Consider the following 18,051-nt stretch of genomic DNA (forward strand, 5'->3'; position numbering starts at 1 on the left):
TATATATATATATATATATATATATATATATATATATATATATATATTTGGCAAGCAGGTACTGCTAATCAGAACTCCATCTGAATTCAATGTTATCACCTTATAAGAGATGTGTGCCACAATCCATAACTCTCGCTAAAGTACATACAGAATAAATCATCAAACACATACATATTTTGGTTTTTGAAAGCATTTGGAAGGACTTTCAATCAAGTCAGTATAGTAGTTACCCTTATAAAAGTGTAATAAAGCAGAGTGAAAGCATGTTAAAGCATAGGTAAGCATTGGTATGGTTAACCATATTAAAAAAAAAAAAAAAAAAATGGCAAAACAGGGTACACTGGTAAATTCATAGTATAGCCACGGTAAAAGCATGGTAACATTGCAAAAATACTGTGGTAAAATGTCATGTACCAGTACCTATTTTGAGGATTTTTCCTCTGCTCCACATTGACACTGATGCTGAAAGATCTCCAATAATTTGCAGATTTCCCCTGGGAGGGAGTCATTCACCCTATCAGTGAGGAGAGTGACCCTATTGAGTGTAGTGACACTGAGATCCCAGAACTCCCACTGCGTTTAGTAACCTGGCTGACAGGAATGCTGAGACTAAAACATGTAAACTCTCTTGGAATGCAGAAACCTCGTTAGACCTCATTAGAACCTATGGCATTATAACGTGTTGCTTATAATGGTTCAGCTCCCATTTCATTCTATCCAGGGAAATTTGAACTCATACAACTCCCTTCTCAGGGGGTTGAATACACTCTGGTGTGCCTTGTGTATTGTGTTATTGCTTACTTACAGTACAGTACACACAGGCAAATACTTGAAGGAAGACAACCCAATAAGTCAAATGCCTGAGCAGGTGTTTGGTTATGAGAGGGTGCGACTGATTTATCCCCAGCTGATGAAATTAAAAAAAGCCAAATAGAAACAGCAATAAAAAAAAAACCTCACAATTAACTAGAGATGGGTAATTTCCCAGGCCACACTAAACTGTTAAATGATTAAGGGCTCATCTTAATTTTCAAGCTCAGTTATTTTGGTTTTGGTTTTATAATCCACTGTGACATCTAGAACAATGATTGTGTCTGCTGCATTGTCAGGAAACCTATGAATTTTCAGGGGAATCTTCAAAAATAAGTTAAGAAGAGTTGATACGGTACAAATGGTTTCATATAAGGCAGGCAAACCTACGTCTTTGAAAAGAAAATATTTATTATCCTCCCCAAACATTTGGAATCTGACTCTGAAGTCTAGACCACAGTTATTAAATTGTTTGTACATGAGGGCTGTGTATGATTAGTTGTCTCAAGCAAAGATAGTATATGTACAGGAACTACAACTGTCCTGTCTTCAATGCAGAGTTTATGAGATGGCGAATTAATGAAAGCTATGCAAATTGAGATAGCCTATTATAGGTTAATTGGGCTCTTGGCACTGAGTGATGTATTTACTCATCAATGTTACCTACAAGACAGAGCCTGACAATAGTATCTGAGTTCCAGGAGATTTATTTGATGTATTCAAGGGACATATTCAAGCTATGTCTGTAGCTTTTATTAGCAGCGATTTAGGAGCCACAGTTGCATCTAATTATGAATGGCCTCTTCGTTAGTCTCAGAGCGTTGTAGGTTGCTGTTTTTCATGGATGTTCAAAGATTAAAAGTAATTTTAAAAAGTGCCTCATAGCATGCACCGGTATAGAGCATGCTATTTTATATATATATATATATATATATATATATATATATATATATATATATATATTTGTATGGGTTATCCAGGTTAAATATGAAGCACATTCTTATTTCCACACTTTTGACTTTTGACATTTTTTTTTTAAAACATTTCTTAGCCAGGAGACTGATTCTACTGTATATATACGTATGTTTCTACTGTATATGTTAATTCTAAATAACACCTTTTTGGTTTTTTTTTAAGAAAAAAGTACAAAATAAATGACACAGTATTATATGTTTTGAATTTAAAGTGTTACAGAACAATGGACTTTTTTTGAAAAGATAATAAAAAAATATTTTCCATTTAAAAAAAAAAAAAAATAGAACCAAGTAAATAAGTAATATAATGCTAAATTGTTAAAGCTCTTTACTCCAAATTGTTATTAGCATGATTTTTTCAAGAAATCGAAACCATACCAAATCATTATTTCTTAGCAGATGCCCAAATCATATACTAAACTCAAGCATTTGATTTAGTTATTTTTAAAATTGTAATTGTAATTGTTGCTACCAAACAGAGTAAAAAAGCTTTGAGAGTCTGTCTCAGGGTCTCTTAATAAAATGAACATGGATTTTACTCCTTTCGATAAAATACAGACTGGAGTAAACCTTTTACAGACTTTTTGAGAGAGCATATCTTACATTCATGTTCAACCTATACAATTGTATGTGTGTATGATTGTTCAAGTTTAGTTTTAAACAATGGCATTTCTAGACGATGGAGTCACGCCACCACTCATCTGCCACTCAACCCTTCAACACCTAAAGCTTTTAATATGTAAACTAATTCACTAATAATTCATAGATGCCTAAAGAGTCATAATTAATATGGCAACTGCTTAAAATGTTTGATAAAATAATTGACAGAATTTACTGTTGATTTTAAAATAAACAACCCAATACTAACACAGTATTTAAAATAAAAGAGTGTGTAGAAGAAAGTAATTTGTGTTTTCGTTGTTGTTCTTCTTACATATTTTTTCTGCGATTGCTTCGCAGGTGAGGATGAGGATGACGACGAATGTGGCGAGGAGAAACTCCCTTCCTGCTTTGATTACGTCATGCACTTCCTGACTGTGTTCTGGAAAGTTCTGTTTGCAGTGGTCCCCCCAACAGAGTACTGGAATGGCTGGGCTTGCTTCATTGTGTCCATCTGCATGATTGGTCTCCTGACAGCTTTTATTGGGGATCTGGCCTCCCATTTTGGCTGCACCATTGGTCTGAAGGATTCTGTGACTGCCGTTGTGTTTGTTGCACTGGGAACATCTGTACCAGGTAGAGACTTTTTAAAATAATTTTTAATTACTGGAAATGTTGCTATTTTATTAAAAACCATAAATGGAACTATATAATATGCTTTAGGATGTCATATATAATTTGAATTATTCGGCACAAATGTTTTATTATGGACAGTTATTTTAAAGTTTTGTGAAGAGGACACATTTTCTTTTTAAAATGTCTTTAGATAATGATATATGTTTTGTTCATGAGTGAGCCTTCAAGTCTGATTGTTATCACTGCTCCCTGCCAATGATAGAAAATATCCACCAATAGTCATAGTAAAATATTTTGGTCATCAGACGATCAGTTTCCAGCTCCAGCGGCTGTCTATCAGACAATAGACGCCAGCTGGAACATTACAGCTGCATCAGCTGTGAACCAAACTTAAAATCAATCCACTCAAGTGCCAGCTTTTTTCATTTTGACTTGCTGTAATGAAAGCTCAGTTCACCTCTATTGGACAGCAAATACTAAACAAAGACACAATTGGTCCTACTGTATTTTAATATCTACCAAAACCAGCCAATCATTACTTTGCACCAACGAAAGCAGCCATTCTTGTACCCCTAACTGCCGAATCAGCTAATCACAATCTGTCAGCTCAACTGGAGCTCAGCATCTTTCAATAACAACAAATCGGGTCACATAACTCCAGTAGCGTCAACTACCACATGGTGTAAGAACATAAGAAGAACATAAGAAAGTCTACAAACGAGAGGAGGCCATTCGGCCCATCTTGCTCGTTTGGTTGTTAGTAGCTTATTGATTCCAGAATCTCATCAAGCAGCTTCTTGAAGGATCCCATGGTGTCAGCTTCAACAATATTACTGGGGAGTTGGTTCCAGACCCTCAATTCTATGTGTAAAAAAGTGCCTCCTATTTTCTGTTTTGAATGCCCCGTTATCTAATCTCCATTTGTGACCCCTGGTCCTTGTTTCTTTTTTCAGGTCGAAAAAGTCCCCTGGGTTGACATTGTCAACACCTTTTAGTATTTTGAATGCTTGAATCAGATCACCGCGTAGTCTTCTTTGTTCAAAACTGAACAGATTCAATTCTTTTAGCCTATCTGCATACGACATGCCTCTTAAACCCGGGATAATTCTGGTCGCTCTTCTTTGCACTCTTTCTAGAGCAGCAACATCCTTTTTGTAATGAGGTGACCAGAACTGAACACAATATTCTAGATGAGGTCTTACTAATGCATTGTAAAGTTTTAAGTGGCGCTCTAAGGATGGTTTAAATGAACGCTGTTTTAGTGAAGATAAGTTTATTCTCATTGGTCAAAACACTGTTTAACCCAGGGGTTCCCAAAGTGTGGGATGGCACTGCAGCCCTTGTCAAACATTTCTAAGATATTTTGGGCCGTTACAAGTTCATTTTCTCCTCAATGTCGGTACAAGCAGCACACATCGCAGCGCGTCACTACTGTAGCTTTAAGAACATGAAAACAATAATTAGTCGTGGGTTTTAACATACACACTATAATAATCACATTAAGCCCTAAAAATAACTTGCTTAATGTGAAATTAATATGCTGAAATACAAAACAAATGCTTACAAACTTTACAGATATCAAGCTTAACACTTCCCAAAACTAGCCTTAAATAAATCATACTTTTGTAATTAAACTGCACGGATAGGAATCCAAATAGATTTCCCTAAATAGGGGTAAACATAATAATAAATAATCGCTTTTCATATTACGAGCAGTTCACATTAAGCAGGTTATTTTTAGGGGTTAACGTTATTATGTTAATGAAAACCACGACTTATTTTAGGATAGTATTGGGAAGTGTTAAGCCTGATATTCACAAACATGATAAAATCAAATCTTTAAAAAAAATTATAATATTTCAGAACCCCCCAAAAAAAGCCAGAAAGATGTACGTCTTGGGTCTATATGTAAAGGCATGTTATATTTATTGCACACATTGGTGTTTAATTATAGGTGAATTTTATTGTGCCCTATGGCCCATCTGTTAAGTGGACCTCCTTGAACACAACTTTGGGAAACCCTGGTTTAACCTAAGATAATGTTTATAAACAGTTGCGAATAAGGCCCAAGACTAGATAGATAGATTGCCAATCTCACCTTTCCTATTAATATAATAAAATACTTTTTGAGTGCTGACCAATACCAATATATAGGTTCTGTATTTAAATTGTTAATGATCCATGTATACTCACACATTTTCCCCCATGTTGACTATAAATTTGAGCAATTAAGTGACGCAGAGGGGACGTCTATTTTGTAGCAAGAAAAAGTACAACTCTTTGATGCTTGATGGATTCGATTGCTACTTCCTAAGCTAATTATACTAAATAACACACTCTCCTTTCTGCTACATCAGTCAACCCCAAATTAGATTAATTTGTCATCCTTTGCAGTCGACGATAAAGAACCTAAAAACAAATTTACTAAGCTTGAGTTTAGGTAATGAGTGCCACAGCACAAATTCCATTACTTACTGCTGACCGGCCCCACACTTGCAAAGAGAAAAGAAATGGTATATGTTTCAAAAGCACTGTATTTTAAACAAAAGAACAATCTAAGTTGTCAGGAGAACAGTTGCTAGAAAAAGATGTTGAAGTACCCTCACATGAAAAAAGTGCCAATCTACTATTCATTTTCCCTTTGCCTAGTCTGTTTTGTCGAGCATGAATTCCATGAATACCGTAGTTTGTACTTAAAAGCTGAAAACTGAGGACTATATATTATAATATTTTTGCTTGAAAATGTTATGGAAATGTTTAAGCATGAATAAAGAAATTGAGGTAGCTGTTGTTGTTACTTTTTACAGAGCATTAAACTATTGGTATCTAGAGGCCTAGCGTGAATAATTGACAAGCCAGTTTAATGTTGGAATCTAACCCGAACAGATTTTTAACAGTAATATATGTGAGGAGCAGCCGTCTATGCAATATGTACAGTTTATGTAAGTCTATTGGAACTCAATATTATTTGTCCATGTTTTGTTAAATTCAGCTTTACAAATTTACAAATGTGAGGGAGAAAATGATTTAATAAAAGTAAAAAATAAACAGTAATGTGACCACACCCACTCCTGCAGTATGTTAAAATAGTGTTCTCTAAAAGGTTAGTCTCTAGCTATTTACAAACTGTAACACCATAAATGGCTAAATCATAAAACCAGCCATTAAAGGGATCCGGCCGGCATAATGAAAAAGTAATCTCTATCAAGCTAGTTATTCAAGCAGCCAGGAGAATGCTCAAAGATTGTATCTGCCTTTACCCCTGCACAAACAGATGGAAACAGAAGATTATTATTGGAGTTACTCAGAAAGCCATTAAACCATAGCTCTTAATTAGAACTGTTAATTAGACTTCACCTGGAAACCACAGTGTGCCAGTTTTCATTTTCAACCCTGAAATACATCTAATAATATGACTAGGCCTATTGTCTGAGTTTGGTGTTTGTGTTTGTTTTATTCATAAATCAGAGATGACACAAGTGGTGGCAATGTGAGCTTCCCTTCATTGCCCCACAAGCACACTTCAATGCACTAGATAATAAACACGTTCATATTCTGTAGACATCCAGTCCTCAGACTCTCTTTTTGGGACACTGCTAGGGTGCCCAGAGCTAATTGTGCCAATTAACTCAAGACTGAGAGAGAGAGAGAGAGAGAGAGAGAGAGAGAGAGAGAGAGAGAGAGAGAGGTGGGGGTATTGGGTAAAATACAGCTATGAAATTATTAAATTGAATGAAACTTAATACACAGTTCCCAAGTTCTACGCAAATCCCAGGTTCAGTACTGTACCATACTGAACCTCCACTGACACCCTGTGCTGTAGAATCGGAAAATTGAGTTCAGCCCTGGGTGCATTTTTTTTTTTTTTAATAGACACTTTTCAGATGATGCAAGATGTTGTTGTCACCCAAGGCATCCTGTTGGTAGTAAGCCCCTAGCTAGTGTTTGAGATTCAATTACTGGTAACCTTTTAGAAGGAAATTATGGTTTTTGGTTAAATTTGAAGTGGAGGAGTGAATGTAGAGCAATATTTTACTTAGAAGAATTTAGAAGTTAGAATACAATCATCAAGGTTTTATCAGTCTCACCAAAATGAAGAATCCTCCACGTTCACGAGTGTATTGCTTAAAGCACGATGTTTGCTTTTTTCCCAGTCAAAAATTTAACCAAATGTGTCCCACCAAGAATCTCCTCAACTCCATCGCCATAGAAACCTGTTGCTTCTCTCCTTCCATGCTCTCAGGGATGGCAGCTCCTCCTCCTCTTGGCCTTGTCCCACCAAAAATGTCAGGGGTTTGGGGCATCAGCTCTTTCCCCAGAGGTCCTCCCCCCTGTAATCTGGAGTCCCTCCTGATATCCTTGCTTTGGAGAAACGCAGTGAATCCCACCACTGCCACCATACGTGACATGCGCCTGCCGTGTGGGTGGTGGATTTACTGCTGAGTGACAGGCAGGAGATCGAGACAGAGGTTATAGTTGATACGCTCCACAGGCGAACAGGTTTTATTTACATAGACACACAGACTACAGCTCATGTGACACTAGCAGCAGTGGAAGTGCACAGAGTACATACAGGGGAATGTTCGAAAACAAAAATAAAACACTGTACAAAAACTATAAAATAAAAGGTACCATGAAAACGGTGTGCGCTACTCCTAAGACATGGGGATCCTGCTTATTCACCTCACTCTCTTTACCTTGGTAAGATCTACAGTCCCTGAATAAATCTTCTCTGTTCAATATTAAACAAACTCCCACTCCGGCTACATCGCCGGTTTCTTTCTTCGGCTCCGACCCTGGTTTACCCTCACGGCCATCTGAGGCTTTCAGCAAGATGTATCGCTCTCTTTGTCCGGGTAGCGTGGACGATCTTCAGCCCGTTGGCTCTGGCTTTGCAGCAGCCCTCAGGTGAATAAACAGGACATTTTTATACCTGACGACTTGCTGGAACACGCCTACCTGCTGATTAGATTCCACAGCTGGCAATGACACACAGCAGCCCGGCTTTCCCTGGAGTGCCAGGTACTTCATTAATTAATTACACCAATCACAATAATCCACACTATTTACAGTATACCTTATCACAAAAAATACATCTTCATGTGGAGGGCTCCTGCCCTGCCACAACACCAAATAGAAAAAAAAAAGGAGTGAACCGCTAGATCCTGTAAGAAGCTGAAATGATTGCGAGATCCAATCAAATTACCAAGTGGGCAGCACATGTACTGATGGATTGGGAAGCATCGGGGAGATTCTTCAACCTAGATGTGAGTGTGGAATAATCTATCCATATTGAGAAGAAGAAGAGAATGCAATTTGTTGTCTCGTTATCCAGGTAACTCCAGCATTATTATCCCATTTTGAAACCAGTTACATTTCGAGATAGAGATGCTCCCCCTAGTGGGAAGATCCTTCAAACAAACCCCTAATTAGTCTGTGAAAAATAAACTGCCTTACCTTTAATAAGAGAGGAGTTTGATTGGTTCCCTGGCATAATACCAATCACAAAAACAGTGGTTTAAGACAAGAGCAATATAATTGTAGTTAAAAAACACTGAATTGAACTGCAGTGTTAGAAGCCTAAACAAACTGTGATGATGTAGGAAGTGCAAGTTTAACTGACTACCTGAAATCATGCAAACTGAGTGCTTTCCTGGTAAGGTACCAGATAGGATTTCTTTCAAAAGTGTACAACAGGTAAGATCTGTGGAATTAGTTCATCAGCTACAACCCCTTTGATATACACCGTGTGCAAGCTGTAGTAATTGGCAGTTTTTATGAAGGCAAATTAAGCTGTTGTAAAAAATACTACAAAGTATAATGAAGAATGAATAGTGTTTGGCTCAGTCTCCATGGAGGCTTTGAAACCTGCCTTTCAGCCGAGCTTGCCAAGAGAAGACTCCTGTGGATTCTGGCTTTTGTAGCTAAACAGCTAAGAAAAAGTACTTGACAACACAGTTAAATTGCAAGTCATAAAATCTCTTCCAAGCTTGTGCTAAATGAAATAATTCTGTTTTTTTTTTTTTGCATGCTGTGAAACCAAGATAGCAGAAATGAGCCAAACTAATAATAATAAAAAAAAAACATCCTTTCTAGAACGTTTTTTATTGTCATCATACTTACATTTTTTTTTCTTTAATAACAGTGAATCATTATTGGTAAATGCTGTTTGATGAGACTTTGGTGTTCAGGCTCAGATTATTGTTTGGAGCCGCACAAAGAGCAAGCAAGCCATTGTTTTGGTAATATCATTAGGCTAATTCTCCACTGTACCTAAAAGCTAATAAAGGCCCAGTAGTACAGGGGAATCAAATGCTGGAATCTTTCAAAGTAGCTTTACATAGTGTTTCACAGAAGGGGTGCAGTCAATTCCTAGTTTTAAATAAATCTAACAGGAGCCGGTTGGCACAGATTTATGAATTATGAATGCATGGAAGAGACATGACAGAATAGTGCCAGAAGCCAGAAGGCACTGGATTTAGGATGATGGTTCCTTTTTTATTATTTTTATTTGCCCCTTATACATTTAGATGCATCCTAAGGATAACAGGGATGCAAGTCCAAATACAAGTGTTTTAACTATATGTAGTTACACTGTCTTTATAATTCACGAGTATGCACTGCATGCACTTAGCACACAAGCATGTGATTGTAAAAAAGGAACTCCATGCATTACCAACATGCATTTAACATGAAATTATTTTCCAAATCATATCATTTTGCTAGAAGTACATATGGTAAATAATGTACTACAGAGTAGCTATAGTAGTACCTTTATTTTGAAGTGTATTCTATACCTTATATTTTTATTATTATTGAAATGGATTGGGTAAAAGTAAATGCATTGTGTTGCACTTGTTGTATTTAATCATTGTCATTAATGCATGGAATATTTTTTTTTTCCTAAAAACAAAATGCTTTAGAGAAGAAGCTCGTAGATATACAAGGGTATACTGTATGACCTAAACATTTTGATGATTACTTTGGTATTTAATTTTTTGTCTTCTCTGGTGCTGATCCCCTTATAATGTGAATACACTGGGTTGCACTGCACAGTGCTGTGAGGATTCATTTGGTGGATGAGAGAACTTTAATCATTATCCCAAACAGAAGCAGATTTGAAATTGAGATCAATGACGTCATACCCTTTGAGCCTGAGAAACCTAAAGAGCTGATAGAAATGACACTGATGGGATTGGTCTATGAGTGGATGTGAATGAATTCAGTTAGTTTTAAAAAAGACAGACTTGTTTTGACAAACAAGCAGGTGCATACATATTTTTCTATTACTTAAAAAAAACACTTAAACTGCAAGCTAATGAACAGTATTCTTTGTTAATTAATTCAAGTATTGTGTGGTTATCTAAAAGGTCTTTATCAGATGCAAATTAAAACAGGCTGCAGATGCAACAGAGTTCAACTCCACTTTGATATCAGGAGCGGCTATCAACACAACCCCTACAGTATAATTTAAGGCTTCTTTGACAGTTTACCCAAAGAGGAGAATTTAAAATCTAGTCTGGCTTTCTCAAGGGTAGCAAATACTAATAGAACAGTGTTGCTTTCTTGTATCTTTTAACATGTCTCTGGATTATATATATGATTGTAAATAGACATTTTAAATACACCTCATTTCATTCATTTTATATTGAAAATGTGGGATTGGTAAACTGTTTTCACTTTGATTTAAACATGTGCTGTACCAGGGTTGGGGATTGGGGGCAGGCTGGATTGTGGAAGCCTAGCTGAATTTGATTCAGTAATCCTTGTTTCAATGCACTGGCTTTGCAGTCTTAGTGTAAATCTTTGTGCGGGCCCCACTGTATCTACAGCTAAGGGTGAGGAAAGAAGCACCCTTAGAGATATAATTATGAAGGTGTCCTATCCTAGGGTAAGCTGGGGGCTACTCTGTGGGCAATCAATATGGTGTGGTCATTTTCTAGTTCTATTCAAGCCTTGTTCCTTTAGTGTGTGAGGTATTAGATCTCGGAGTAATGGTTTTATGTCGAGTCCTCGTCATCTCTTCAGTCATTTCATTATTTCGGTAATGGATATCAGTCAAACAATGTTTTTCCCTGGAGTACAAGTTACAGATTATGTATTGACTCAAGAGAACTGAGTTATAGATTGTACATGAACTCGAGAATCATGTACCTCTGATATCATCAGTCTCTCTCCTTGCTCTGTATGAGTGGCAACATTCAATGCATGTTTTTTCTTAATAGAGTTTTCCAGCAAAACACATCATATAAACATGTTACCATTGTTGTAATGAAGTATGAAATAATGCACCTGCCACAAGTCAACACAGTGTTTCAATTGTTGCAGAGGGATACATGGCAATTCCTTTGTGATTGCTGCCATCTCTTATTACTTCAAGGAAGCTGGAGGTTGAAATCTATAGCAAAGACCAAAATAGAACATTTACTATCATGCTTTTGAAAAGGATAGCTACATGTACACTGCATTCTTGATATGTTATGCATGTATGTAACACAACTACAATTTCTAATGGAATTAATTCAGGGTGAATCCATATTGGACCCATTCCACCACATTATGTTGGCTGAGCTATTAAAACTGTGGCAAGAATTACAAATGATGAACTGTATGAAGAAAAAAAAAGTAACTGTTTGCTAACTTTCACAGACCAGTTTTTTACTGGAATGTTTAGTTTGTTGTAGTGAATTAGGTATACAATCTATTTAAAAATAAATAAGTCTCTAGTCACCCACCCAGGGACGTCAAAATGTAGTAATATATATATATATATATATATATATATATATATATATATATATATATATATATATATATATATATATATACCTTGTGAGTTCCGCATCATGTAAAACCAGAATTCTCTTGACAATAATCGACAGTCACACAACATCTCAGAAATATAAAACGAGATTTTATTTAAGAATAAAAAGGGTACACAACTAATCTAATATTACAGAAAGGAAAGGCGATTGGTTAGAGATATGCATGAATAGTATACATTTAATTGATTTCTTAGTCAAACGATTACAACGGCCACAACATTATTAGCATATATGGCTAATATACTAATATTAACTATGGCTGATCACACAAAGTGTCTACTTGCATTAGTATTTTAAATACTCGTTTCTCGTTGTAAGCAATCATATTTCATATCAAAATGCACAAGAATTAATTCAACTTCCCATTCAGAATGGAATCCAACATTCCAATAACTAATTTATCAAATTAGTTTTACCGTGGTAATTTAGTTTAGCTGTGATCTACCAAACTGACAATGTGTTATCAATCTCAATTGATTCTATATTCAAATTACCTCCGTAATGGGGCAATGATCAAATTTTCTGCATGTATTAGGTAACTCCTTTGAGTTACACATTTCAACAAACAAAATACATTTCTTGCACACTCTAAAACAGGAAGTTATATTCTAATCCTAGAACAATTTATCCACTAACTTGATAGCATTAGCTACAGTTAATTTTTCGAGTCATTAAATGTTTAATATTTGATATGTTGAATACTTACCAATCTTCAACAAAGAAGTCAATCTTCTTTGGTGATGAGCACTGCAGTTTCTCCCATCTCTCTCAGTTTGAAGTTCCAACGAAAGATGACAGTACTTTGCTTGAAATACGCATTGGATTGTGTTGGCTCGCAATAAACAATAGTTCTTTTCAGAGGGAGGTAGGTCCTGCAACATTATCCTGCAACATTATCTTTGATTTACTGAAAGGTCTCCAACTGGAATGGGTTCCATCGATCAGACGCGAGTCTCAGTTCAAAGATTGCGTTGCAATTGAAAAGTTACATAGTTTATAAAAATGTTCTTATTGCAATTCTTTCATATTTGTAAGGGACCTTCCAGAGGCACAGCTGCTGGCTAGTTGCTTCAGTTCGTTTCAGGGTTGATTTCAGGCAGCGAAATAAAACAAAGACCCGTTTTCGGATTTTTGTTGTGCCCTGTTTCCTGGTTCAGTTCGCAGGGCAGAGAGGAGGGCCCTCTTCAGAGCTGATTTCAGCCTTCTCAGAACATGATTTTAGCCATTTTCGTATCTGATTCTATTCCCACTTAAGAGCAGATTTCAGAACAGATTTCAGACACTTTTAGAACCACATGTGCCTCTTTCAGCACACTCCATCACCATCAGCCCATTTGTTTTACTGTCAGCTTTGTTTTCTTCAGACCTTGTTCCAGTCTTTTTTAATTAAACCTCGACCCATTTTGATTGGATCGTTTAATTCATGGGTGGCGTTTAACGTCACGCAACGTGCTTAAACTGGTCAGTTCGTCTCTGGCCACTCCTTGGCCTTGCCACAGCTCATGATTGACAGTTCGCTCAAAGTTTCTTTGTCTTGTCAAGCATGATTGGTGCTTTTATCCCCCTCTCCGCGTTCTCGAGGGGGAAAGAGAACTGGTTCATGTCAATGTCCAGAACTGCCTGTTTGTAGAGATCTCAGTTTGTGATTACGCAATGGATTTTTTACGACTCAGCTTCACAAAGCTGCATTTCTCTACTTTGACCACAAGATGGGGGGAAGAGAAAAAACATTAACTTGCAACTTTCTCAAACAAGTTTAAACAGTGTATTACATCCAGCAATAACCTGATTTGACTGCGCTACATTGTTTACATTTTGCGGAAAGCTGCATGCGCATTTATTTTATGTATGTGTTGTTGACATCACCTGGGCAATGGAACTGGCAAAGAACATACAGATTAATTTAACCGTTAAAACACATGTATAAAAGTTTGACTTTTTTACAAAATTGTATGTCTTGTACAAGGGATGATTGTTTGTGCATAAAACATTAATTAATTAATAAAACCCCTTAGTCTACTGAGGAAAAATGCTTGGCCACCCCTAATCAAAAGTCATACAAGCTTGGAGTGATGCCATGAATATGTACTGGAAAACAAAATAGATTTAAGTGAACACCCTTGCTATAAGCTGTATTTACACACTAAGGTTTACCTCCCTTTGCCTTAGTCCCATATGGCTGTGTAAATGTGTAAAACCTGAAAAGGAGAGGTTGCATTTTACTGAGGTTAAATGAATGCAATACAAACAGCAGAACATCTTTTAGTACAAAAAGTTATTCCTTCAGAGCAAAAAAAAGATGCTGCTCTAACTTTGCCCTGCAGTAACAGTACATACAGATGAGTTTCTGTGTCAAGCAGAAAAGGCAATTGAGATTGTCTCTAAAATCCTAAGTCATAAGACATGATTACATGTCATTAGACAGCTTATTTCCATGACTCATTGGTACCTCTTGTAATATCAGCACATAATTAATTGCCATTTCTGAGAGACTCGTGACTGTCAGTCTTCCAAAAATCCCAGCTGTAAAAGTCTGACAAAAATAGATGCATTAATTGGTAATGTGTTTATTCATGCAGCCACAAAGATGCATCTCACCTTTCAAAACAGGAGCCATTAAACCAAATGGATTAGGATGGGATCCCTGGATATCCTTTTCTTGTCAATAATTGCATACAGTGTAGCCGTTCTCTGATTAAAAAGTGGCACAACCTTCTCCCTTTAACTTGTTTATTGCTCAGGCGTACAACCTAGAGATCCTCTGTGCTTGTCTCTGAAAGCACCTTTCATTGTCTTTTATTAGAGACACTTTAGGGTTTCAGGGACGTCATATTGGCTTTCCTTTCTAGGATAGTGCCACATATACTAAAAAGGCCAGATCTGATGCTCAGATAACTGTTAACTTTAAACAGAAGCCTTAATAAAGAGGAACACTTAAAACAAGAGCATAGGCAAACATTAAGACCATTAAAAGTCATTTATCTACTTAGACCTGTAAAATATTTTTTATAATCTTTGGGAATATTGAGTCACAGAGACGAAATTAAGTAGAGCACTTACTAAAATGTTATTCCGTTCAGTGTGAATGTGTGCTATGGCTCTGTCTTGAAAGGTGTTTTATAATCAAGGTTTCCTTGTCTGGAACAATGTTCAGACTAGGCTGAAAAAACAAACTGACACCAATCTGACTGTGAAGACTAACTTGACCTTAGACCAGTTCAACACAGGTCTGCTGATGATCTCCTGGTCAGTTCTGTCTTTATTTTACTGACTTTGCTTACTTTTGTTTCCTCAGACACTTTTGCCAGTAAAGTAGCTGCCACCCAAGACCAGTACGCTGATGCCTCCATCGGCAACGTCACTGGCAGCAATGCTGTGAATGTGTTCCTGGGGATTGGCGTCGCCTGGTCTATTGCTGCCATCTACCATAACTCCCAAGGAAGGGACTTCAGAGTGGACCCCGGCACCCTGGCTTTCTCCGTCACCCTCTTCACCATTTTTGCTTTCATTTGCGTCGGGGTGCTGATGTACCGACGGAGACCTGAGATCGGGGGGGAGCTGGGTGGCCCTCGGACTCCTAAGATCCTCACCTCATTACTTTTTGTCAGCCTTTGGCTCTTGTACATTCTTTTCTCATCTCTAGAGGCTTACTGCCATGTAAAGGGCTTCTAAAGAACAGTGGAAGTTTCGACAGGAAGCAGAAACAACAACAGCAAAACAGTAATATGTATTTTTTGTTTGTTTTTTTGTTTCTCTCACGCTGATTGGAATGCAACTTTTAAAGGGGGAATTCTCTTTATTAGTTTTGGAAAGACCTCAAAAGGATGTCACTCATGGGTAGAGGTTCAAATAAACTCATCTTCATGAAATCCCTATTGAGAGACCATGTTTTATAGAAGTGGCACTTCGAGGCCAAGGATGGCTAGAAGACCATTGAAATGTAATTACTATGGTTTCACAAATAAGGACAAGTAAAAAATAACAGATCTACAGAAGGAAACAAAATGATTATTGGATTCCCTGCCCACAGGGTATTGCATATAAAAGTATGGATGCCCAAGCCACCACTATTGTGTGGAGATGCAGAATTAAACACTATCATCCTTAGGCTTTCTTGCTTTCAGTATGCCACAGTGATAAGTGTGGTGCTTACTGTGTTAAGTGGGTGGAAAACCCACTAAGAACCACAGATGCTGCTGACAACCCTACAGTTTTGAATACATTGCTTCATCATTGGTTTGAGTGGTTTAGTTACAGTTAATCAAAACAGCTTTTGTAGATCAGTTGTTTAAAAACAAAAAACAAACAAAACAAGAAAATGCTGTTCCACCAAAAGAAAAGGTTTTAATGTTCTTGTTGCATTACTGTGTTTCTTTCTTTCTCATCCTCCACCATGAAGTACAGCAGCCAGGTTACCTGCTACTAATATAGCCAGCCTGCCCATGAAACCATATAACATGCCACTGATACAACACTTTTAAGACACTCTATAAATACACCATCAAATAGATACCACCCAGTCTTTACATTTATTTAGATTTTTTTTGGTTTAATTTGCTGGTATTATGACATTTATTTTACATACAAAGGATGGGGCAAAACTGAGTGCTATAGGTGCAATAACACTAGTTCATTCAATGAGGGAGATGCTCAAACCAATGGTTGAGGACACATTGCAGTGACTTTGGTGTCTGGAATGAGTTCAACCATTGTGCTTGATTTCAAGTTGACATGAGTCTGTGGCAGTCAGTCTACACAGAGAAAGTAATAGTTTAAATAAAATATTGTAACCTTGTTGGCATTTGATAGGACATCTATGTACTATTGTGCCCAATATTTGCCCCATCCTATATATATATAGAGAGAGAGAGAGAGAGCGAGAGAGCGAGAGAGAGAGAGAGAACAATGGGTAATCGTGAAATATGCAAATGTCAGCTTTACAAGAGCCAATCAAATTGATTTGATCACATTTGCGTATTTCCTGATTACCAATTGTTTTCTATTCATTGCTTTCATTCCCCTTAACCCAAGAGCTACTTGTTTATATATATATATATATATATATATATATATATATATATATATATATATATATATATATATATACAGTTGTAGTCAAAAGTTTACATACCCCAATGGAAATTTATCATTTTTAGAAATTTCTCAAAAACAACAAATTTTTGAAAAAATCTTTTGTAGCAAAAGTTTTGCTTTTGTGGATAAGGAAAAAAAGTTACAACAAATAGATGTCTACAATTATTTATTTCAGCAATTTTTTTTGCAAAACTCCAAAAATGGTAATTCAAAACTATTAATACCCTGACAAGGAAAATAAAATTAATAGCTAGTTGACTCTTTAGTGATTTTTGGCCATTCTTCAATGCAGAATTGTTCCAGTTCATTCAAATTCCGAGGACTTCTCTTGTGCACAGCCTTCTTCAACTCATACCAAAGATTCTCAATCAGATTTAGATCGGGACTTTGACTAGGCCATTCCAGAACCTTGATTGTATTCTTTTTTAACCATTCGGAAGTTGATTTTGATGTCTGCTTTGGTTCGTTGTTGTGTTGGAGTGTCCAGTTGTGCTTTAAACCAAGTTTTGTAGCGGAGGGTTTCAGATGATTAGCTAATATCTTTTGGTATGCTATGGAATCAATTTTACCATGTATTGGAACTAAATGTTCTGTGCCATTAGAGGAAAAACAGCCCCATAGAAGGAAATTACCACCTCCATGCTTGACAGTAGATATGGTGTTCTTTTCTTTGTACGCTTCACCAGACTTTCTCCAAACGTAATGACTATCAGCATGACTAAATAGCTTGATTTTTGTTTCATCAATCCACAAAACCTTTGACCAGAACTCATATCCGTCATTCAAATGTTGTTTATTGCAAACTTTAAGCGATTGTCCTTGTGATGTTTTCCTAAGAGTGGCTTTTTCCTTGGCCTGCGACCATTGAGACCTACACCATGCAATACTTGACCTATGGTTGAAATGGAAACCCCAGTCCCACTTGCAGCCAATTCATTTTGAATATCTTTGACAGTCAATCTCAGATAGTTATTAACCTTCCTCAAAATTATTGTCCTTATTCTTGGTGAAAGAACCTTCTTTCTTCCAGACCGAGGGAGCATTGTGACAGCCATGAGTCTTATACTTCATGATAATAGAAACAGTAATTGAAACTGGGATACTCAAATGCT

General features: G+C 36.8%; 1 protein-coding gene across 7 annotated transcripts in view; it reads left to right on the forward strand.

The window, feature by feature from the left end:
- LOC117403118 (sodium/calcium exchanger 1-like) overlaps window positions 1-16,872 on the forward strand; it is a 181,645-nt gene extending 164,773 nt beyond the window's left edge. For all 7 annotated transcript variants that reach the window (XM_059024085.1, XM_059024084.1, XM_034005126.3 and 4 more), the window contains 2 exons: window positions 2,745-3,020; window positions 15,141-16,872. In XM_059024085.1, coding sequence (XP_058880068.1) covers window positions 2,745-3,020; window positions 15,141-15,517 — 653 coding nt within the window. In that variant the 3' untranslated portion in view covers window positions 15,518-16,872. The remainder of the gene's footprint in view (window positions 1-2,744; window positions 3,021-15,140) is intronic.
- Window positions 16,873-18,051: the final 1,179 nt, after the last annotated feature.

The sequence above is a fragment of the Acipenser ruthenus genome, chromosome 5 (assembly GCF_902713425.1).
Source record: "Acipenser ruthenus chromosome 5, fAciRut3.2 maternal haplotype, whole genome shotgun sequence".
NCBI classification, from domain to species: Eukaryota; Metazoa; Chordata; class Actinopteri; order Acipenseriformes; family Acipenseridae; genus Acipenser; species Acipenser ruthenus.